The sequence below is a fragment of the Trachurus trachurus genome, assembly GCF_905171665.1.
Source record: "Trachurus trachurus genome assembly, chromosome: 21".
NCBI classification, from domain to species: Eukaryota; Metazoa; Chordata; class Actinopteri; order Carangiformes; family Carangidae; genus Trachurus; species Trachurus trachurus.
Window position 1 is genome coordinate 1,639,427 of NC_139899.1, and position 25,211 is coordinate 1,664,637.

General features: G+C 41.8%; 1 protein-coding gene across 1 annotated transcript in view; it reads left to right on the top strand.

Moving 5' to 3' along the window:
• Positions 1 to 3,072: 3,072 nt before the first annotated feature.
• The window catches only part of hibch (3-hydroxyisobutyryl-CoA hydrolase), a 39,352-nt gene continuing 17,213 nt past the window's right edge, over positions 3,073 to 25,211 (top strand). Inside the window, exons 1-7 of the mRNA XM_083996644.1 lie at positions 3,073 to 3,230; positions 3,435 to 3,477; positions 5,094 to 5,225; positions 6,283 to 6,367; positions 6,458 to 6,538; positions 6,970 to 7,022; positions 17,833 to 17,911. Coding sequence (XP_083852770.1) covers positions 3,199 to 3,230; positions 3,435 to 3,477; positions 5,094 to 5,225; positions 6,283 to 6,367; positions 6,458 to 6,538; positions 6,970 to 7,022; positions 17,833 to 17,911 — 505 coding nt within the window. The 5' untranslated portion in view covers positions 3,073 to 3,198. The remainder of the gene's footprint in view (positions 3,231 to 3,434; positions 3,478 to 5,093; positions 5,226 to 6,282; positions 6,368 to 6,457; positions 6,539 to 6,969; positions 7,023 to 17,832; positions 17,912 to 25,211) is intronic.

The window sequence follows — 25,211 nt, forward strand, 5'->3', positions numbered from 1 at the left end:
GAGTCGAGGAGAAAACATTTATCGTATCCTACAGTTTTTATCCAATGAGGAGAGAGAACGGCATGCAGGGCTGTGTGTGCAGCCAAGGGACGCCGTGAATGTGGCGACGTAGGGACGAGGACTGTTATGGTGCGTTCAAGGAAACTCGTATTTTTCCGACCGTGAAGTCGTACCAGTTCGATCTGGTACGAGTTCACCAGTCGGAAGTTACGAGTGGCCGTTATAGAGACTTTCACCGGTAAAACAGGTCGGAAAAACACGAGTGGGTTGCCTGGAACGCTACAAAGTCGTAAGTTGTGACTTGAAGCTGTAATTTACGATTTCAAAAGCCTGCCTGGAACGCAGCATTAGCGAAAACGACCGGACCACTTACTTCTGCTTTAACTTTTTCAAAACTGGCAAAAATATCCATGAGAAAACACATTTGGGTCACTGACTGACAGCGGCCATATTGGATGTCCCAAGTGAAGACCTGCTGGTGCATAAATAACTGCACCCTGGTGGATTGTCTGATAATTGTATCTGATTGTATACATTAGGTTTTTCAGGGGGGAAAAAAAACAGTGAGGATGTAGAGGTCTCAAAAACTCATGTATTTTTATGTATCAAATTTGATACAAATGGCATTGAAGATGAAACAATCTGACCTTACACCAATGTCAGAGGATTGTACTGATGTTTCTGTTGTGTTCGTCTCTGTTGCAGTCCTCCAGCAGCTCCTGTAGCAGCGACTCTGACTGATGACCTTCATCTTCCTACTATATATCATAATCAACACTTTACTGCTTACACATGTACTGTAGCTTAAGATCTATTTGTATAAAACACATTTCTACAAAATCTACCCAAAGAAATGATCAGAACTAATGGCATGAAAATAAATATTTAGCTTTCACATCAAAAAATCTTAAATTGTTCATATTATGTGTGTGATAAATGTAAATAAATTAATGATGTAGCGTCTTGGGTTTTTATTTTGTTTCATGTCCATGTTTCATCTGATATTGGTGAATGTAACCAGATCAGCTTGTTGTTTGCCCAGGGTTAAGGTGTGACTGGACCTAGGGTTTGTTCAGTCACACCTGGGTCATGCAACACACCCTGAAACAGCCAGTACAATCGCCCAATTGTTGTTTTAATAACCTGTGTAATCAAACACTCTAAGCTTATGTTGATATGAAGCCCTTTACATAACAAGTTCACTGTTCTTGTTCCTGCTCTAAAAATATTCATTGTAGATTAAAGATGCATCAAGTAAAAGTAACAAGAGTAAAAGAACAAAAGGTTCTTTGGTAAAAAAAAAAATTAAAAAAAAGTATAGATGTATTTGGAGCATTATGTATTTGCAGTGGCAAAAGTCATTGTACTCTGCACAATGGCCAATTATGTTACTGTTTTGTTATCAGTATTTCTGTGTACAACATTTTAATGAGGCAAATTTAATTAGACCTCTCACGTTATAACCACAAACTTAAATGTATTTTATTGGGATTTTATGTGATAGACACAAAGTAGAGCATAATTGTGAAGTGGAAGGAAAATGATAGGTATGGTGTGGTGTTCAAAATTTTTTACAAATCAAAGACCAAAATTGCCATGAAACATGGTGGTGGCAGCATCAGGCTGTGGGGAGGCTTTTCTTCAGCAGAGACAGGGAAGCTGCTTAGAGTTGATGAGGAGATGGATGGAGCTAAATCCAGGGCAATCCTGGAGGAAAAGCTGTTAGAGGCAGAAAAAGACTTGAGACTGGGACGGAAGTTCACCTTCCAGCAGGACAACCACCCTAAACACACAGGCAGAGCTACTGTACAATGGACTGGTTTGCATCAAAGCACGAAGCACAAAGCACAAAGAACGGCCCAGTCAAAGTCCAGACCTCAATCCTGTTAGAATCTGTGGCAGGACTTGAAAACTGCTGCTCACAGACTCTCTCCATCCATTCTGACTGAACTGGAGCTGGTTTGCAAAGAAGAATGGACACAAATGTCAGTGTGTAGATGTGCAAGACATAGGCCTACTACCCTAAAGGACTTGCAGCTGTAACTACTGAACTGCTGAACTGTAACTGCTGAATGCCACACTTTTCAGATATCTACTGTATAAAAATCTTGAACATTGTGTATCATTTTCCTTCCACTTCACAACTATGTGCTACTTTGTGTTGATCTATCACATAATCCCAATAAAATAAATTTAAAGCAGAAGTAAGCAGAATGTTTGTGTTAATTAATATAAGTCTTAAATAGTTATATCTTCCGACAGCAATCACTTATATAGAGTGTTTGGTCTGAAACACGGGTCTGTCAGTCACTCTGCTCTGCTGTAAGCCGAGGAGAAAACTTTCCTTGTATCCTACAACCTTTATCCAATGAGGAGAGAGAACGGCATAAAGGGGCGGTCCTCTCTGTGTGTGCAGCCAAGGAATGCGTGTGAATGTGGTGACGTAGGGACGAGGGCGGGGACTGCTAACTCCATCGGCTGACAGGAAGTTAGCCAAAACCACCGGATCGCTTACTTCTGCTTTAAGTTTGTGGTTATAACATGACAAAATGTGGAAAAGTTCAAGGGGTATGGATACTTTTGCAAGGAACTGTACGTGGTGTAAAAGTAGAATAAATCCTTTAGCTACAGCTTATCTGAGCACGACTGAGAGTGAGGGGTGGAGTGGGCTACCTGACTTTGACTAGGCTACTACACCCTGGACAGGCCAGCAGTCCATCACACAGCTTAAAAGTTCTATATTTCTCTATTAGAAGAGGAGTCGAGGAATAAAATAGTATAAAATTGTCCAAACATCTCCAAATTATACAGTAAAGTTTTCATCCACCTTTGTTCATCATTTCTAGCTGAGTGTTATTTACACTCAGGACTCTCCTCTGTTTCACTTTTTTGTTCCTCTAGCGCCACATGCTGGAAAAAACATAAACCAGCAGAAATAAATGTCCCATGTTCAGTACCTGCTCCACGCACTGGGTGGCAGTGTGGTGTAAACACGACCGGTTCGGCCTTCCTCGGTGGTGTGTACGCCCACCATGGCGTCATCAGCACCGACCAATCAGAGCTCGTCCGTCACATCTTCCAGGAAGTAAACGCAAAAAATACTTGAGAGGGGAGCGAGCAGGAGAGAGCAGCAGCGGCAGTGTCTCAAGGAGCAACACACACACGACACAGATATTATTATTGATAATAATAATAATAATGTCCCTAACGGCTTTGACGTCGGCATACAGGTGGGTGCTGAATGATGTCATTTGATAGAAGACTGTAGCCTGACATGTTGTCTGCATTATGTAGCCTAAGTGTGACTGTGAAGTTGGAAATGCTTCATGCCAGAGATCCGTGCAGGATGCTGCTGAACTTTCTGTGTGTGTGTTAGAAGTTGGAAAGAGTGTAAATACTGTGATGGTAGAGTGATGAAGGTTTGTCTCGTGCAGACTGAGGACCCTGTGCAGACTGCAGCGACTCCAGGGCCACATGGTGAGTTCCACCCTCCTCTCTGCTCACACTCACCTCTGAGCTCAGCTGACTGTCAACTCTCATGCTTCAAGTGGCTCCTCCTGACAGATCAAGTGGTTTTGCAGAAAGACACCTCCTCACCATGGCAACACTGACCTTCAACCTCAGCGAATAAAGTTTTATTTAGGGGATCTGAGTGAACACAGTTGTTTAATACCAGTGTCCAGTATCTGCAGCTGTTGGGCTCAGGTTGTCCATTAAAAACATAGTTCAACATTTTGTCAAAATTTGTCTATTGCCATAATCCCTATAGTCATAGCAGTAGGTTCGTTACCTTCAAATACACAATCCAACAACTCCAAAACACTCTCAAGGACAAGTTGTGACCTACACATTCACCACACTATGAAATAATCCTGTAACATTATGAGACAGAGTTGTTTTTGAGGCAAATGCAAAGCTGGAACTACATTCCAGACACCTTGCTTGGCAAGTAGTAGCCTACAAGTAGTTCCTTGTATTTGCTTCATGTGTCATAATGTTACATAATACATTATTATTTCATAGCGTGGTGAATGTGCAGGTCACAACTTTTCCACAAGAGCATTTGTGAGTTGTTGGATTGTGTATTTGATGAGTTTGATGAGGCACTATACCATTCAGCTCCATTGTGTTAGCTGAGCAGCTCACATCTCTGCCCTGCTGATCTCAAAACAACATGCACCGATAATTAAAGGTAATGAACCTACTCCTGTGACATAATAGGGATAATGGCAATAGGCGGATTTGTCAAAAATGTTGAACTATCCCTTTAAGGTTGCTGGTTTGATACCTATGTCCTCTGATCTGTATGTTGAAGATACTGAACCCCAAAACGAGTCTGTGTTGTGTGTGTGTTAAAAAAGCACTCAATGCTTAGAATAAAAGTGCTGTATGATATATGAGTGAGTGGATGAACAAGGATTGAGAGATTAATAAGACCTGAAAACTGTTGTATCAGTGCAGACCATGTGCCATTCATTACCCATGAATTACTGCAGTGCAATTGATTGACTGAGTGAACTGAGCCGATAAAAGGAAATACATTGATGTGAAGTTTTCATCAAAACATAATAGAGACTGTTTTATAATGTTTTTCATTTCTTTCTTTTTTCTTTTTCCTTTATTTAACCAGGTCAAAACTGATTGAGATTTAAAAACCTCTTTTACAAGAGCAACCTGGCTGAGAGAGCAGCACATAAACAACTCTACATAGATTTACACAATCAACATAAGAATTACAAATGACAGATAACAGGGCAAATTACAAATTACACGAGGCAGTCACAATCACAGGAATCGATGGATCTCCTTTCTCAATCCTTTAAAATTGATCTGAATTCCCCAGGCTAATAAATTCAGTCAGTTTTAAGTCTTTCTGCAGGTCATGTTAAAGATTGTGTGAAGCCAACCTCCATTTTCACAGCTTAATTTCTTGGTGCACGTTTTCAGTCTAGTCTGTGTATTTAGACAATCCTCAGTCACAGAGACAGAGACAGTCATTGCTCTGTAATCTGCTAAGCTGATGATTCTCTGTTCCGAGTGACTCTGCTCTTGTCTGTTGTGAAGATCTGTCTGTCGTCTCTGTTTCCCATCAGATGTCCAGTCATGTGGAGCCAGAGGTTGTCATGGAGGGAGTGGGCCGAGCCGGTGTCATCACCATGAACAGGCCCAAAGTCCTCAACGCCCTCAACCAGAACATGATCCGACTGATCTACCCTCAGCTCAAGGTGTGTGGCCGGCCTGGTTAACGCAAACTACGACTGGGGCAAATGTCAAGGACCCGAGTGTGTCGAGTGTCGTTTATTACAGCTGTGTGTGACTGATCGTAAATGATACTAGTATCTCACTTAGTTTCACATTCTCAAGGTCTTGATGTTATTAAGGGTTTGATAGATTTACTCAACCTTTTAAAGAGCTGTTGTACAAAAACATATTTATCCCAAACTGCAATGAACATAGTTTTCAGGATGCAATTACTTTATTGTTGGCTAGCAAAGGGCACGCACAAAAATCTTTTATTATGAATTATTTTATATTATTATTTATTATGCCCTCAGTTTGTGTTTGTTTTTGTGTCTCGATATGAATTAAATAGTTCTGAACAGTTGTCTTTTTTAGAAGTCATGGCTTAGTAAAATATAAATATTAACTTTACAGTTTGGATGAAAAGTTTAAAAGTTTGTCCAGACCTTTATAGATGTAGGTACAAGTTCAATTCCTCCCGGCCAGTGCGTATCGCGCTCTCACTACTGGTTGCCAGGTATGCCAGCGGCTATTAGCTAAAGCTAGGCTAATGCTAACCGTATTCAAGGAGCAGCAGCTCTGGTGTTGACAGCGGACTGAACACATCTGAATCATTTCACACTAACTCACCTGCAGACGAACCCAACAAACCCACAGCATCACACCTGCACTGGAAACGTTACAGTACTGGCTGACCGTTAGTTAGCATTAGCATTAGCACAATGCCATTTCTCCACAGAGCTATCCCGATCTGGCTCCCCCTGAGCTCTGCCTCACGTGACATCAACATAACCAGATGTAAATATTGATATATTTTGGACCCGTCAGAATTTATAAAACAATTATTTATATACTGTAAAAAAAATCTGTAAAATTAATACTTTTATTCTGCACCCCTCTAGACGTTCTGTGGATGTATTATTTTTGAAAAATTAATCGTTTTGATGAAAATTTGGCAGCTATAACCTTTAACTAGTGATGTGTTTTTGTGTCTGATGATGATTTCATGTTAATCAGTGTGTTTTGTGTGTGTTGTTGTAGAAATGGGAGAACGACAATGGTACTGACATTGTCATTATTAAAGGAGCAGGTGGAAAAGCTTTCTGTGCAGGGGGAGACATCAGAGGTAAGCAGCAGCAGCAGCAGCAGCTTTGTAAATGTGGAACATCCTGACTGCAGCAGAAACATGTGGCTACATTCATGTTTGTCTCCTCAGCGGTCACAGAGGCGGGGAAGGTGGGCGACCCTCTGGCACAGGACTTCTTCCGGGAGGAATACATTCTCAACAACGCCATAGGTACGCTCACCGTGGAGGTCAAACTGACACGAGGACAGATGAGGACACTGACATGATTAACATTCAGTTCATAAAAACACATTACAACATACACAATGCTGATTTTTATTGCGTGTATCAGTTTTTGTAAAACATAATTTTCATGAAACAATAAAACATTAATCATGACAGTGTGATACTATAATATAGTCCAGTACTCAGATATGTAAACCTGCTCTCTGTAAGTCAAAGCCAGGTCTATTGTTTTCTTTATAAGCCATTCCTATGTTGAAACATTATTATGGTCCTCAGACTATTATCCAAGGTTGGCAGATCTGCTTTTATATTCATTCAGATAGACAGTTCTTACATTTCCACACACATCTCTGTCTTTTCACTTGGTTTCAAACATTTTCTCTCATGTTTTAACACATTTTATGCCACTTTTCCAGGGACATACAAGAAACCATACATCGCCCTTATTGATGGAATAACAATGGGAGGGGTAAGTCATATATTTACTTTATCTGGGCTCAGTTAACTATAGAGAGTTAAGTTGTGGATGAGATATTTGTGCATTTTCAGGCAAACACCTTTCTCCGTCCTGACACCAACTGTTGTCCTCTGTCTTTGCTCTGTGAATAAGCTGTGATGTTACATGGTTGTCCAGTAGGTGTCAGTAGAGTACAGTCATCCTGCTGCCTGTGGCAAGGTGGCCTCTGGTTGGAGGAAATGTGTAGTGACAAAGCAAAGTTGACGTCTCTGGTTTTTCCCTCCAGGTGTCAGATATCATTGGAATATGAATTGGTACCTTTTGCTCCACAGTAACGGTGCTGATTTGCAGGTCAGACAGAGCTGCACCCGCACTCTGTCAGGACTTTGATAGAAAACCACCTTGTAATACCTTGGATTCTCAGACACGGTGTCTGATGTTCGGATGAGCCTGTTCTCATCTCCTCTGTCGTGACCTTGACTGTGATTTTTACCCCTGAAGTGTGGCCGAGGTCGCTCAGAGCTGCCGGCGTCTGCTGGGTCATTACTCATCGTGTCTCTGATGTGCGTCAGCGTCCCCGTGGCGCAGACATGTGTGAGGACCTAACAAGGCCTTTGTACAGCAGCTCCACTCACACTGTGAATCCTGTGGTACATGGTGCAGATCGGTGTGGAGCCGCTGTTTTTTCACCTGTTGAAAAATAGCAAGGTGCATCTCAGGAAATGAGGATACAACTGTCAGGTCAGCAGTCTTCTCCATGATAGAGGAGCTACTGAACCGAACCAGACTCAGGAAACCTTTGCAGTTGATCATCTGATTAGAGTGTGACACCATTAGGTTACAATACTGAACTTTATCACTCTATTCTAAATATTCTAAATTCTGAAATACTGAATTTTGGATTTTCATTGAATATAAGTCATAATCATTACAATTAAAAGAAATTAGAACATGAAATATTTCAGTCTGTGTGTAATGAACCTATATAATATATGAATTTCACTATTTGAATTGAACTGAATAAAAAAAATATTTCTGAATAGGTATATGGAAGATGAGGGATAAAAATAAATTGCTAAATATAGGGGATATTATAAGTTAATATGGATATTTATGTAGTATATATGTTTTATGGATGTAGTATGTTTAATGATATGGATATTATGTTAAAAAAAATATATGATTTGATGATGCTTATATCTTTATTTTTTGTCCATTTTAGAGACTTCAGACTTCAGACTTTCTTTGTCATTGCACGAAACACAACAGTGATTATTGGCAACAAAATGTTGCTAAGCTTTCGGAAAGACACAGAAATACACAATATTAAATAGATCTGTAAAAATGCAAAAATATAAATATGATCTATATAATTAGTACAAAAGAGCTGAAGACACATTCGTTTGAAATAAATTCATTCATTCATAACTACTGAAATAAATGAACTTTTCTATGATATCCTATGATTTCTGGGATGCACCTGTACAGTGACATCATAGGTCTTTGTGTTTCTGGTGTCTGATCTTTACACTTGATGCTTGTGTGGTTTTATTTTGGAGGGATGTCAGCTCTTTTTAATGTCAGAGAATTAGGAACAATAGTCGGAGACTGGCTGAAGAATATAAAGTGACAGTAGGATGGTGATGCATGGTTTTTGTGTTGTTGTGTTGAACCATACGGTGAGAGTGACTGTGTTTGTATCAGCCAGGTTTGCTGTTGGCCAGCTAATGCACAGTGAGCTGAGCTGAGCCTCTTTTTTATTTTTTACTGAGAACAGCTGTCTGCATCTGGACGTCAGACTGCAGGGGTGAAGCAGCAGAGGCCAGAAAATCAAAAACAATGAGATTAAAGAAGTTTGAACTCTCCCTTCACATCATACAAACATTGTTATTCCATAACACAGATGAGTCCAGCTCCTCTTCATCTTGAATTCACTTTCAAATATCAACAACCATAAATATTCCACTTGTTTTAATGTCGACAGATCAAACTTCCTTGTGGCTGAAAGGACTCCCACCTCGGCCTTTCTCATCTTTTTACATATTTTCCCAATGGGAGTTTCAGAGAAGGAAGAATCATCTTGTTTTGCTGTGTTTGGACAGCCATGATGATAATAACTCCCCACTTTTACACAACAGACAGAGGCTGTAATTTATTTGTCAGAACAAACCTGAAGAGACAGTTTAAGGGAGCGTGCTGCAGACAGCTGAGCGCTCGGCAGCCGTGCATGTTGTTGCACCGCGTGCCTCGGTGTGAAGTCACTTCTGTTCACTATCCCAGCTGAAAAAACCCCTCTGTGCCGTTTGTAGATTTACTCGCACCGCTCATCATCATCACACTCGCTTTTATTGTTTCCAGCCCTTTGACGGCTCTGAGAATAGATGCCATTTGAAGTCTTGCTTCAAACATCTGTCACGTTTGCACGCAGACGCCGATGTTGATGCGAACCATCCTTCTGGGTAGATCTCTGCTTAATGTGTGTAGTGGCGTAAAAAAAAACAAAAAAAAAAACAGGGCTAGTTCTATATAAGGAAAAGTCCTGGAGGCAGCCGAGTCTCTGCTGCTCCCAGATCAGCTCTGAACTCGGGGCAGAACTCCCACGTCGAACACGTATTCTGGACTTCATGATAACAAACCAACAGGGAATAAAGACATGTCATTAGCAGGTCACACACACACACACACACACACACACACACACACACACACACACACACACACACACACACACACACACACACACACACACACACACACACACACACACACACACACACAGAGTGACTCTCTCTTACATCACAGGATCTTATCTCACGAACATCAATCATTGCTCTCCAAGTTTCAAATCCCAGGGTTTAAGGTCTGTGAGTGCTGAAGTGTTATTAATCCCTGTCTGCTGCGCTCTGCCTCTGAACAGACACCGTGTCTCTGTCTGTCCACTCTCTCTCACTTTTGCTCTTCAGGTTTCAAACATTTACACAGGGGCCGCCGAGCAGCTGATGGATATTTGTCCAGAGTTGTGTGACTGTAATCTGTTCCTCGTGGATCTCGTCTCCAGATCCTCTCCGTGTTGTTGACGCCGAATACTTTTGTGCAAGAGTGATGTGGAAAGAGAAGCGAGGAGGCGTGTTGTTGGTTTTCAAACAGACGTCGCCTTCCCTTTAAGTGTTTAGACCTGTGTGTCTTCAGCAGTCTGCGTTACAGTGATCCTACTCCATCATTTTAATGGATTTCACCTCACCTGTTCGATCAATATGTGGTTTATACCAAGTGAGCCAAACATCCTAATGAAGGCTTTATGAAGCGCTCGGCCAGTCAGCGTAAACGCCGCCCGGCCGGGTTGTAAATTTTCTGGATCTATTCTTTCTGTGTAAACATGTTCCTCTTGCAGCTTTTCCTCATTTCCATTGTTTACAGCCGTATGAGGGGACATGGTCTTATATGGAGCTCGGTGGTACCACACCACCACCTACCAGTGTTCCACTACTTTTATGGTGAAACTCTGCTGATGCGAGGAATCGAACGGTCCCTCGCTCTTTCCCGGAGCATCCAACCAGTCGCCGGCAAAAAAAACATGTTTTTTTTTTTTTTCCTGTTTCTCGCCCTCGTGTTAAAAAGCTTCTATTCCTGCACCGTTGTTGCCGTTGCATCTGTGGTTAATCTATCTTATATTTCAAGTGCACTTGATTCAGTCTGACTCACACAGGATCTAATAATAAATAGACACAAGTTGAACACTGGATGTTTTTGCTATAACATGATTTATTCAAATTAAACTCTTGAAAGTCAGTGTTAATTACGACAGTGTTATAAAACATGCAGCATATAAATTAGCAGTTTATGAAATCATTCAATACTTGAGTTGATTATCATCCAGTTTTATGTTTGTTTTCATAGAAATGAGCTGTTTAGATATAATTTTAATTTCATAATTGACAGAAACTCACATAACAGAGGTCATTCTGAACAGGGCTTTTTCACAGCAGACGTTTCAGCTCTGCTCAGTGTCACAGTGAAGATCAACTCGTGACTGCACAGAACCAGGAACTGAAGCAGCTTAATGGAATTTTTATTATTTGTACCTATGGTTTTTGCTGTAATTTGAAAAGGGCAGAATACCAGCTACGAGCTGCTGTTAAAGGGATAGTTCAACATTTTGGCAAATTGGCCCATTGCCATAATCCCTAGTAGCAGTAGGTTCGTTACCTTTAATTGTTGGTGCAAGCTATTTTTAGAACGGCGGAGCAGAGCCGCAAGCTGCTCAGAGCTACGCTACGGAGGCTCATGGAATTTCTTGGTTTCCCTCATCAAACTCATCAAATACACAATCCAACAACTCCAAAACGCTTTCGTGGACAAGTTGTGACCTGCACATTCACCACACTATCAGATAATAATGAAATGTTACGAAACAGAGTTGTTTTAGAGGTAAATTCATGCAAAACTGTTGATGCGCGTTCCCGTCAGGGGCGGTTTTTCGGCAAGCAGTCTCTGCATTTGCCTCGAAAACAACTCCGTCTTGTAACGTTCCGGTCACACCTTGTCCATGAGAGCGTTTTGGAGTTGTTGGATTGTGTATTTGACAAGTTTGGGAAACCAAGAAATCCCATTAACCTCCGAGCAGCTCGCGGCTCTGCTCCACTGTTCTAAAAATAGCTTGCACTGACAATTAAAGGTAACAAACCTACTCCTAAAACTATAGGGAATATGGCAATGAGCCAATTTACCAAAATGTTGAGCTATCCCTTTAACATGACATCACTTTTCTGCTAAAGAAAAGATGAGAAGACAACTTGTCTTGATGGTGGGCTGGACAGGGAGTGAGTGTGAGGAGAAGAAGAGTTTGTTAATACGTGAGCTTGTATTTACACTGAAAACATCTGTAGGCTTCAACACTGAGTCTATTTGACAACAAACACCTGTAGGCTGAACTATGTCAAACAGGAGTCATGTGCTTTTTACCAAATATGCTTGTTGATGCAAATGATTCACAATGGCTCGAAAATGTCAATGTAATGAGCCAATATATGACATCACTCCTTATTATGATGTAATTATTATTATATGAATAATGGTAATAATAAAGTTTAATTATTAAAATAGCTCATTTTTCGAGTTATCACACAAATTAGTTCCTTCCTAGTTTGATGTGTAAATAAACTAATGGCTGACACGTCTTAAAAATAAAGAGGGTTCAGTCCTGCCTCTGTTCTCCACACCTCCGTCCCTCTGAGGGGAAGTGAAGTCAGTGAGTGTCTTTGCCCTGAGCGCTGACGTGTTGACAAAGTGCAGTCATGGTGTATTTCATGACCTGAGCCGACAGGAGCCACAGTCTGCGTCTCCTGTGTCCGTCTTTGTGTCCTGCGTGGGGATCCGGCTCTCACAGAAACACAGCTCCTCCTGGCACAGTCTGTTCACTCTCTAGTCCAGTGGTTTTAATCCTCACCGCTCTCTCTCTCTGGCTCTGTGGCTGCTCACTAAGAGCAAGGTGAAGACATCTTGTTTACTTTAATCACACACTTGCTAATGGTTGGGTCACAGTGATCCAGCTCTCAGCAGGCAGCATCCTTTACGTTTGTGTAGAGTTTTTTATTTCTTAGACTATTTTTATTGATGCGTATGAATGCAGCTTGAAGTCAATATTTCATTTGTAACAGTTCACACTTTAAAGGGATAGTTCAATTTTGGCAAATTGGCCCATTGTCATAATCCCTATAGTCATAGCAGTAGGTTCATTACCTTTAATTGTTGGTGCAAGCTATTTTTAGAATGGTGGAGCAGAGCCGTGAGCTGCTCAGAGCTACGCTACAGAAGCTAATGGGATTTCTTGATTTCCCTCATGAAACTCATCAAATACACAATCCAACAACTCCAAAACACTCTCGTAGACAAGTTGTGACCTGCACATTCACCACGCTATGAGATAATAACAGAATATTACAAGACAGAGTTGTTTTCGAGGTAAATTCATGCAAAACCGCTGATGCGCGTTCCCGTCAGGGGCAGTTTTTCAGGAAGCAGTCTCTGGATTTGCCTCGGAAACAACTCAGTCTCATAACATTCCGTTATTATCTAGTGTGGTGAATGTGCAAGTCACAACTTGTCCACAAGAGTGTTTTGGAGTTGTTGGATTGTGTATTTGATGAGTTTGATGAGGGAAACCAACAAATCCCATTAGCTTCCGTAGTGTAGCTCTGAGCAGCTCACGGCTCTACTCCTCCGTTCTAAAAATAGCTTGCACCTACAATTCAAGTGTAAACAGAATGTAATGTCACTTACAACATCAACTTTCTCAGTTGCCTGTAAATGTTTACTATGTAAAACAACAGGGTCTTTCTGAATGTGATGTATAGAGCTTTAAGTGAGACAGTATCTGTCCCTCACGTTGTTTTGAGGATTTGTTGTTTTTCTGTCTTTTCAGTGCAGTGCAGTACATTACAGCTGCCTCTAATTACAACTGAACTTGAACACAGTTATTTTCCTGTTGTTGCTGTTTTTTCATGTATTTTGTGGGCTTTTATGCCTTTAATTGATAGGATAGTCAGAGAGAGACAGGAAATGGGGAGACAGAAAGGGGGGATGACACACATGTTTTATGCTTTTTATGCTCCCAGATGATCCCATTGCTGCTGCTGTAATGGCTCATTTTTCCAACTGATCCTCTGATTTAAGATCAATAAAGTTTTATTTAGTTTTTTCTCCAGTCTTTAGAGTTTGTTAAAGGGATAGTTCACCCAAAATCGATAATTCACCAATCATATACTCACCGTCATGCCAAGGAAGAGTTTAGAGAACTTTCTGAGTCATCAAAACACTTTTGGAGTTCCAGGGGGGGTCCGGCTGGCAACGGATTTTCATATAATGGCGGCGGATAGAGTTCACTTTTGAATCGTCCAAAACACACACTATGAAACATCCAGATACCTCCATACTGCTCGTCCCTACTGACCCAAGTGTCCTGAAGCCGCCACATGAAAAAGTAGTTTGGGAAAAATGAATGTGATCTGTGTTTTTAGCCTTGTTGGAGCAGTAGCTCCCAGTGGCTGGGTGAGATTTGCTGCGAGATGTTGTTCCGTGTTTACATCCATTGGTTTACACCAACGAACAGAGCCACTGAGAGCTACTACTACAACAAGGCTAAAAACAGAGATCAGGGGCGGCGTTTAGCTCATCTGGTAGAGCTGCCGCCCCATGTTGAGGCTACAGTCCTCACTGCAGGCGGCCGCGGTTCGAATCCCGCATCGGGCAGCCCTTTCCTACATGTCACTCCCCCTCTCTGCCTTCCCATTTCCTCTCTCTCTCCACTGTGCTATCAATTAGGCCTAAAGGCAGTAAAAGCCCCCCCCCCCAAAAAAAAAAAAAAAAAAAAAAAAAAATATATATATATATATATATATATATATATATATAAACAAAGATCAAATATTTTTTTCCGAACAACTTCTTCATGTCGTGGCTTCAGGACACTTGGGTCAGTACAGACGAGCAGTATGGAGGTATCTGGATGTTTCATAGTGTGTGTTTATGATGATTCAAAAGTGAAATCTATCCACCACCATTATATGAAAATCCGTTCAATTCACCAAAAATAAAAGTGTTAACCAACATAAAACTTATAAAATAGACATTAACTTGTAATACAATAAAATCAAAATGTTAACTTAATGGCTCGGGGACTTTCTTGTAAATTATATTCCTTAAAGATCCCATATTATACTCTTTTTACTCAATTTCACTCAGCTGTCAGACGTCCAACTAATGTATTGCCCCAAACTGATCCGTGGTCCTGAATGACGGCTGTCTAAAAGTCGCTCAAATGAGCTCTATTGAGAACAAGTTGTTTCTGTGCCTGCACCTTTAAGTAACATGGTAACTTACTGTACACGGCAAAGATTATTACCACTTTATGACTGAAAATTGGTCGGTATTTCATCAATTTAGCTCAGGAGTTTCTTGCTGTGCACTGCAGCCATAGAAATAGACGTGGTAGGTGTTTATCGTGCTGAGAGGCCGGACTCACTCCCGTCGTGACATCACCACAGGAGCTGAGTCTGAGCAGCCTGTTTTAGCACCGTTTTACCAGTCGGTGAGCTGCAGAGTCCATGCAGGACCCGTTTGCTTTCCTCATTCTATGAGTAGGTAGGCTCAGGGAGGATCAGTTTATGTATGTAGAGACCAGAAAAAAACAGTTTTTCATAATACGGGACCTTTAAATGAAAGAGTTTCACTGCATTTTATTAGCTTGGTGCTTTTATTTTGATGTACTGTAAAGGCCTGTCTCTCTCGCCCTGGATCCGGTTGCTTACCAACACAGCGAGTCAACGGCCCCAGTCCAGACTAGATAGAAGAGTTCATTCAGCAGCATGGTCCCGTCCCGTGTGGACGATGTGGAGCCGTGGGGATTCACCTGCTGACCTCTCACAGCCGTTAATCCCCGGCGGCCAATGACAGGCTGACCTGACCAGAGAGTGACCCTGCTCCCAGGCACCGGCACACGTCCAATCACAACGTCCCCCCCCCCACCGTGGCTGAGTTATTACTTCATTCAGATAAAGCAGCAGAAAAGTGAAGGTCAGAGGACTCATGTGATGATACATCCCATCGTCTTCCTCATCTCCTATAACTCCATTTATCCTGCTTCTATTTTTTCATGTAGGACTTTTATAGACAGTCACATTGATTATCTTTATTGATCTCCTGCTGTTTGGACAATAAAGTTAATGAGTGATTAGTTGTTTGTGTTTTGCAGATCAGCTTGTTGTTTAATGGTGCATAGGCTTTATTAGTAGAGCAGCCCACCCCCCTCCAGTGTGTGTGTGTGTGTGTGTGTGTGTGTGTGTGTGTGTGTGTGTGTGTGTGTGTGTGTGTGTGTGTGTGTGTGTGTGTGTGTGTGTGTGTGTGTGTGTGTGTGTGTGTGTGTGTGTGTGTGTGTGTGTGTGTGTGTGTGTGTGTGTGTGTGTTTCTTCTAAGTTGATGTGGCCTCTGACTGAAGTTTGTGTCATCAGAGATAAGATAAGAAGGAAAGTGTCAGTCGTGTTTGATTGTTTTGATTGATTATTGATCGAGTAGAACCACACTCCTCATTCACCTGAAAAGCAGCACGAGGCACCTGTCTGTGATTCTGCATTTTCTGGTGCAGTAGGTCCAAGGTGTATGCAAAGGGATGTTGTTTCCATGGTAACTGTATAGTCTGAAACACAGAGCAAGAGAGAGAGATTTTACTGTTCCTCCTCTGTGTTCTTAATGTCCTCTGGCCAGTGCTGCTCATTAGCCTTCACCTCTCTCTCTGCTGGGAGACACAGACGTTAAACACACACACACACTTGGCCTGGTTCACTTTTCTTTTTTCCAGTCAGCATTTCTCATCCCAAACTTCTGCGGAGGTGACAGTGATGAATGTTTTTTCTCTCTGCCCTGTTTTTTCCTCCTTCTGTTCTGTGTAGTCTCAAGAACTATGTTGCCAAAGCATCAAGAATCTGTGAAACAAAACAAATACAACTACAGAATCAAATATATACAAATAAAATACATTTAAAAAAAAAGTTTATATACATTTATGCTGTATACCCTATGCATGTGTGTGTGCTGATGAAGTGTTGTCTCTCTTATACACAGATTGGGTGTCATTAGGCAGTTGCAAGTTATTATATGTAATGAAATATATATATATACAGTTCATATTAAATGATGATGATGATAATAATAATAATAATAATAATAATAATAATAATAATAATAATAATAATAATAATACATAAAATAAAGAAATTAAAAACAACATTATATCATATCAATAACAGCTTTCATGTGTTTCTCTAGTCTCATGGCAGAGTGTTACATATTGTGCAGCTACTGTAACTTTACATCTGCTGTAGGAAAACCTCTCTCTCAGTTTGGTACAGGGGGCAGGAGGGGGAAATGGGCCTCAGTTCCTCCTGAAGAACAGTGTTACAGACTCTTCATTCTCTAAACCTAACCCTCTCTCTCTCTCTCTCTCTCTCTCTCTCTCTCTCTCTCTCTCTCTCTCTCTCTCTCTCTCTCTCTCTCAATTCAATTCAGCTTTATTGGCATGACTGTCACAAAGACTATGTTGCCAAAGCATACAGACACAATGAAACAAAACAGTAAACATCAGAGTTATAAAGAACTACCAAGTACATATATAGAATGAAAAACAGAAAATAAATAAATAGAAAATGAGTGTGTGTGTGTGTGTGGGTGTGTGTGTGTGTGTGTCATCATGAGAATATTGATAGTATAACAGTAAACATCAGAAATAAATTAAATAGGGGCGGTGTGTGGCGCAGTGGGCGGCCGCCCCATGTAGAGGTTACAGTCCTCAACGCAGGCGTCCCCGGTTCGAATCCCGCGTCAGGCAGACCTTTCCTGCATGTCATTCCCCCTCTCTCTGCCTCCCCCTTTCCTGTCTATCTAATAAAGGCAAAAAAACAAAAAAAAAGCCAAAAGAAATGAGTGAAATAAACAGTCTTACATTGAAACATTTCTTGATGTGTGACATGCAGTGACATATTCTCCTGCCAGTTCTACAGTGGAGCTGTCGTCTCCCAGAAGGATTTGAATGATTTTGTCTTGTTGGAGGGTGAGGAAGTCTGGGATTGTGCCTTTAAATTTGGGAAATAATTTTTCTCTAATTTCTTTGTATTTGGGACAGTATGTGAGAAAGTGAGTTTCTGTCTCTACTTTACTCTCTCTCTCTCTCTCTCTCTCTCTCTCTCTCTCTCTCTCTCTCTCTCTCCTTCTCTTCTCTGCATCGTCATGACACTGATGTGTTTCCCTGACCCTTCCTCTCCTCCACCTGCAGGGAGTGGGGCTGTCGGTCCACGGACGCTTCAGAGTAGCCACGGAGAAGACCATGTTCGCCATGCCGGAGACCGCCATCGGTAAGACTGTCCTGTGTGTGTGTGTGTGTGTGTGTGTGTGTGTGTGTGTGTGTGTGTGTGTGTGTGTGTGTGTGTGTGTGTGTGTGTGTGTGTGTGTGTGTGTGTGTGTGTGTGTGTGTGTGTGTGTGTGTGTGTGTGTGTGTGTGTGTGTGTGTGTGTGTGAGGCAGCACTGGTTGGCCCACATCAGTGTTACTGTATCTCATTAAATATGCAGCAGCAGTGATTTCAGTGGCCGACCCAGCTGGATCCCGTTCATATGTATTCATAGACACGGGGTCTGATACGTAGCTGAGTTGTTTTCAGTTCAGTACATGACAGGAAGGATGAACTTATAGACATAGATACAAACGATGGGGCGTCGTGTGGCACAGTGGGTTGAGCAGGCGCCCCGCGCTGCATATGGGTCGCATCGGGAGGTCCTTTACTGCATGTCATTCACCCTCTCTCTGCTTCCCCATTTCCTGTCTCTCTCAACTAAACTGTCAAATAAACAGGCAAAAAAGCCCCAAAAATAAAAAAAACTGGATACAAAGGATGACCTGCTGAGTCTACAGCCACTCCTGCAGCTCTGACAACTTGTATGGGTTTACATTTACGTCCAAAGTGACTCTGTGGTCCTCAGTGATGGTAAAGTAAAGATCAACCTGCACCAGTAAAATTGACAGAACTGACAGTGGAAATAGTTTGGCCTCATCATAAAAAAAATGTCAGCTGTTCTGTTCTGATAAAAGTAAGAAGAAGCCTCAGAACAGTTCGAGGCCTGCTGACAGGTGATCTAGTATCTGATGCTGCTTGTTGCTCCTGAAGATTTAATTTCTCATTTCCCAAGATGCACGTTTCCTCAGTTCTTTCTTTAGTTTTAGTTTAGTTTATTTGTTTGCACCAAAAAAAAAAAGACAGATTAAAATACACTGGCAGAGAGACAGAAGTTACAACGGGTGCAAGCCAAACAAGAGACCCAAATGGCCTATACAGGGCCTCAGCTAAGGAAATTCAAAGTTAAAGAGGAACTAAGCAGGATTTCTCCCGTGGCTATACTACATTTTTACCTTAAAGGGATAGTTCAACATTTTGGCAAATTGGCCCATTGCCATAATCGCTATAGTCATAGCAGTAGGTTTGTTACCTTTATTTGTCGGTGTAAGCTATTTTTAGAACGGCGGAGCAGAGCAGCAGGCTGCTCAGAGCTACGCTACGGAGGCTAAAGGAATTTCTTGGTTTCCCTCATCAAACTCATCAAATACAAAATCCCAAAACTCCAAAACGCTCTGGTGGACAAGTTGTGACCTGCACAATCACCACACTATGAGATAATAATGGAATGTTACAAAACTGAGCCGTTTTCAAGGTAAATACAGAGTCTGCTTGCTGAAAAAATTGTCCCTGAACGCAACGCGCATCAGCGGTTTTGCATGAATTTACCTCTAAAACAACTCTCGTACTCTCGTAACGTTCCGTTATTATCTCATAGCGTGGTGAATGTGCAGGTCACAACTTGTCCACGACAGCGTTTTGGAGTTGTTGGATTGTGTATTTTTTTTTTTTTTTTTATTTTTTATATTTTTTTGGCTTTTTTTCATGCCTTTATTCGATAGGACAGTTGAGAGTGTGACAGGAAATGGGAGGCAGAGAGGGGGAATGACATGCAGGATAGGGCCGTCCGACGCGGGACTCGAACCGGGGCCGCCTGCAGCGAGGACTATAGCCTCAACACATGGGGCGGGTGCTCTACCAACTGAGCTAAACACCGCCCCGGATTGTGTATTTGATGAGGGAAACCAAGAAATTCCCTTAGCCTCCATAGCATAGCTCTGAGCAGCTCACAGCTCTGCTCCACTCCACCGTTCTAAAATTCTAAATTAAAGGTAACAAACTGCTATGACTATAGCGATTATGGCAATGGGCCAATTTGCCAAAATGTTGAACTATCCCTTTAATTAAAAAGCTCCAGAGTAATTGTGATCGTTAACTACATGACTAGTGACCTGTTACAGTGAGAACGGAGGCTCTCTGTCTTCACCTGGCGTCTCACGGCTGAAAACCAACTTTGCAACATCAGTGTAGTTACTCGGCCGCCGCCCCGGTGTCCCAGCTCTCATCTCTGCTGCACTGCGACACAAACGCACTCCGTAACCCGTAATCTTTTGCTCATGACGGTTAAGACTACACAAACGCACACCTTGTAACATCGTATATGTTATGTAACGCTATCCACCGTTCCAGTTATTGATTTTTCGCCAACTTCGTTGTAAGCAGATGCACATGGGCGAGAGGAGCGTAACCAAAACAGCTGAAAAGCAAGCGGACTTGCATAGTTCCTCTTTAAAAGTACATAACAAGGAAGGGGAAAAAAATGAAACAAAAGAAAAATTTAATAAATAATGACAGTAGAAATGATAAACATCTTGATAATAACGGTATAAACAATATAATAGAAAAATACTATCAGTAATATCAATAATCTTCGCAGCACCTCCTTTTACCTTACCTAGCAGAGAAGATATAAGGCAAGTTAGGGCTGGGCAATCAATTGAAAAATTCCCACATCAAATCCCACATTTAGAGCCTCTAACCGATCTAATCCTGCCTATGTCATTATTCTCTCCTACTGATGGAGCTGTTGGGACTCTGTGTGACAGGTGGCAGGGCTTTATCTTAGTTCAGTGTGTGAGTCTGCTCATATCTACTGATTAACACTGGAAAGTCAGCACAGTTGTTTGCTATTTTGATCTAATTGTTAATCTAATGTTACAGTATATTCCAGTGTCAGCTCCTCTTCTCTATGATTTCCAGGAACACCCACGTGTCAGACTATAAAGTTTATTAATATTTCATGTGGTGTTTGATCGGCGATGAGTCTTGTGTACTCGCTGACCTGTAGCAGTAGGACAAGTTCAGAGCAGCTCCAGTATTAAATTGTAAACCAAACTGAGGGTGGGATCACAAATGTCTGCATCTCATTTCATACCAATTACTGCAACATGTCGTCAACTGTAAACAAAAAAGATCGACCTCTTGAGGGCACGGGAGAAAAAAATAACTTCAGAGTCAAAGTAAGTCAGATTCATCCTGTGGGGGAACACTGTCTGCTAACCCTCCCCTCGGTCATGTGCATCTGTTTACAACGAAGCTGTGGAAGCGGTGGATAACGTTATATATCATATGTGATGTTACAACATGTATATTTGTGTAGTCTTATCTAACATAAACAAGAGATTATGGATTACGTGTTTGTGTTGTGGTGCCGCAGAGACGAGAGCTGGGACACCGGGTTGGTGGCTTTGATCTTGCAAGTTCAGTTTTCCGCCAAGAGATGCTAGGTGGAAGGCAGAGAGCCTCCATTCTCCCTCGTGACAAGTTACAAGTCATGTATCACAATTACTCCAAAGCTGTTTAATTAAGGCAGTGGTTCCCAACCTTTTTTGGCTCATGACCCCATTTTGACATCATACATTTTTTGTGACCCATCTGAGCTGGGGCATCTTGATTGACACGTGATCACGGCTGTCAATCAAGATGCGACAGCTCAGATATTTCTATATGCTGCTTTTTTTTTTTACTCGATTTATAATTGAGAAAAGTGAAATTATAGAATACAGTTGTTTAATATTGTGTGTGGTTTTAATCATGGTTTTTTAATCATAATTTTAAGAAGAATCATAAATAGTAAAAAAAAAAAAAGGAAAAATATCTTCTTTTTTTTTTTAATCAGGCGACCCTACATGGGGTCCCGACCCCAAGGTTGAAAACCCTGAATTAAGGTAACAATGTAGCATAGTTAAGGTAAAAATCCTGCATAGTTCCTCCTTTAATCTCCTTGTTAGAGAACAGCATGTCATGTAATAAGTACTGAAACATTCAACAGTTGCATTCAGAAGTTTAGAGAAGGTCAGATTGAGTTCACCTGTAAAGGTATAGTGCATTTTAGGTGAATTCTGAAATTTCATCCAAAGCCCATAACATTTTGTGAGTAGTGTAAATCAGATTACACTGTGATTATGATTTATAATACATATCAATATAGTTACCGTCACTATAAATTAATCTTCAACATGGCCCCAAATAATTTAAACAATGTTAAATAATGTCCTAATTAATCTAAATTCATAGTGTTCAAAAACAAGCTGTATAATGTACCAATAAGTAATATCATCATTATTCAACATCAGTGACTAAATGTTTCATGGCCAGTAAAAATCCTCCAACACCTACATTAGTTCTTGAGTGTGAGTGGCCTCTGCCAGGATCTTAAGCTATGGTTTGCTCTTTAGCTAATTGACTGGAGGAGACAGATGGTCCCCTCCTGAGGCGCTGAGGAGATTAGTAACAAATCTCCAACAACTAACAAATTACAGCCGACATTATGGCATAAACTAGTCCGCTGTCACTAGGATCCAGTCACAGTTCTTTAAAGGAATGTTTCAACATTTTGGCAATTTGGCCCATTGCCATAATCCCTATAGTTTCAGGAGTAGGTTCGTCACCATGCTTGAGCAAGCCAGACTACTTGCTGAAAAACTGCCTGCAACGGGAACGCACATCAGCAGTTTTGCATGAATTTACCTCGAAAACGACTCCGTCTGGTAACGTTCTGTTATTATCTCATAGCGTGGTGAATGTGCAGGTCACAACTTGTCCACCAGAGCGTTTTAGAGTTGTTGGATTGTGTATTTGATGAGTTTGATGAAGGAAACCAAGAAAACCCATGAGCCTCCGTAGCGTAGCTCTGAGCAGCTCACGGCTCTGCTCCGCCATTCTAAAAATAGCTTGCACCGACAAATAAAGGTAATGAACCTACTCCTAAAACTATAGGGATTATGGCAATGGGCCAATTTGCCAAAATGTTGAACTGTCCCTTTGACCAGAGATGAATGTAAACGTACAGGAACCGTCTGCAGATCGGCGGCGGCGGTGAGCCGACACCTCGGTCACAGTGGGTTTGAGGCCGATGTCTTCTGCGTTTTTCTGACCAGATGGAGGTGGATAGAGACTCTGAGGTGTCCCATGGTTGTTTTAAATGCTGCTGGTAGACCAAGTCCATTATGTTTCCAGTCAGAGCCAGGTAGAGTAAGTACAGTAGGAACAGTCAGTGTGTTTGCTTCTGCAGCTTCAATATGAATCTGTTCATTTTCTAATAAATTGACTCACTCACTCCCTCACACTGAGCAGTCTTCCAAGGACACTCGCGTCATCCTCTGCTGTTACAGCCCGCTCTGCTGCACGCTCGGCTCAGGCATCCATGATAGATTTCCAGCTGATGTGCGGTGCTGTGCTGTGGTGTCTGAGTCAGAGCAGATCATGTTGTCAGTGAACAGGAAACAACTGGAGCAGAGAGAAGACAGGGCCGAGGCGCTCGCTGATGCTGGAGGATGATAGTTTTTTCGGGATTTTTTTCCCAAAAGCCAAAAGGCCACAATGAAGAGTGGGAGGAAATGGGACCGTAATTCAATTTCAGGGCTAAGACCGACTGCATGAGGGATGAGTTCACTGTGTGTGTCAGGGTGTGTCTGTCAGCGTTCATCCTTGTGTGGTCCACTGTTTGCTCTTGAGGAGGCACATTAAAACTACAATGTATACATTCAGCCGAGTCTTATTATTACTGTCAGAGTCTTTTAAACTCTCCAGTGTCTCTGGCAAGAAGGAGGCAGGAGGAATCTTGGCCGATCCTCCTGCGAGCTACTGTGGTCATAAACACATTGTCACTTTTGTTGTCGCTAGCAGCACTTGACTTCCAGGCCCCTGCGCCGCCATTATCAGCACATCCGCACTGCAATCACAAACTTGGACTCCGCGCCGCACCATTTCCTTTGGGGGGGGAGCAGTGTTTTTCACAGAGACGGCAGCAGCTGCTTCGAGGACCCTACATGCTTATTTTAGCCCCGATTCCTGGGCTGGAATTGACTCAAGAGCCCTCGCTCCCCCGCCTGTGTTGCTGCGTTCACTGTAACTATAATACAGCCACAGGGTGGAATCTGGCTTTTCCCTCTGAAATATGCCAGTTATATACAAACACTGGAGCAGTCTCCGTGTATCTGAAATAAAGTCATTCCTTAAATGGTGAAGAATAGCTGAAGCCTCTCTACTGTGGGTGATATCAGACGTATTCTCTCTGGAGCGTTTGGTTGTGTTCAGAATGTGGCTGATGGACGTGACCCTCACTCTGCTGTAATTATCCAAAAGTGAAAAAAACACCTGTGTGGGTGTGCAGGGCCAAAATAACCCTAAGGGACGGGGGTGCTCATTTTACGCTCTTTTCATTTTTTGATTATTTTGGCTGTTTTCATACATGCAGCATGCAACATCAGTGTGGTACTTGGCCGCCGCCCCGGTGTCCCAGCTCTCGTCTCCGCGTGCTGCGACACAAACACGCTCTGTAACCAGCAATCTTTTGTTTATGACAGTTAAGACTACACAGATAGACATATCGTAACATCGTAAACAAATGCACATGGCCAGGAGGAGGGTCAGCAAAACAGAGGAAAAGCGACCAGATTTGCATAGTTCCTCTTTGACACCAAGAGGTTTTGTTCATCTGAAAAAAAACTGGCATTCAAAGGGTTAAAAAAAAATTTTTTAAGTGAACGTTTGATGTGTATGATTAGGACTGATGTTGGTTAGATTAAGCCTAAAAATGTTGGAAATAATAAATGTTTAATATTTTTTTGATAGCTCCCCTATTGAAACACTTTTTTGTACTTAGCGGTATGAGTGTTAGTATTTGACACTGCACAGAAATTAATAATGCACAAAAATCAGTGTTGCTACTAGTCATTGATATACCCCAAGATGAAATAATCCCAAACACGCGGTTGTGATCACACCTTTTAAGTGCAGAAGTCACAGAGCGCCTTCCAATTTAAAAAGCAGCAACAGCAAGAAGGTAGAGGAGTCATTAGAGGAGCAAATAGAGCAGTGGGACAGGGCTGATTGCAGGATTTATTCACTAAGTTCTAAGCAGATGTGCTCTGATTACACTTAATAGCAACAACATCCTTCACATTTACATAATAGATGTTGCACAAGTGTTAAAAGTGTTTAAACCAACACTAAGGAACTTTTCAACCTTCATATAATATTTTCATAACTCTTGTGATGGTACATCGACTTACAACAGGTTGAATGACACCTCTGTCATGGCCTGAGGGGGTCTGTATCACCTTCACTGGCACTAAGCAGCTTTGAGGAGCATGGTAGGACACCGGCTCTCACTGAAGTTTCACTTTCACTTTCGTGAGTCACGACGAGGAGGGAGCAGGCAATACGGCACCTTTCCGTCGGATTGTGTATGTGTGTTTACTG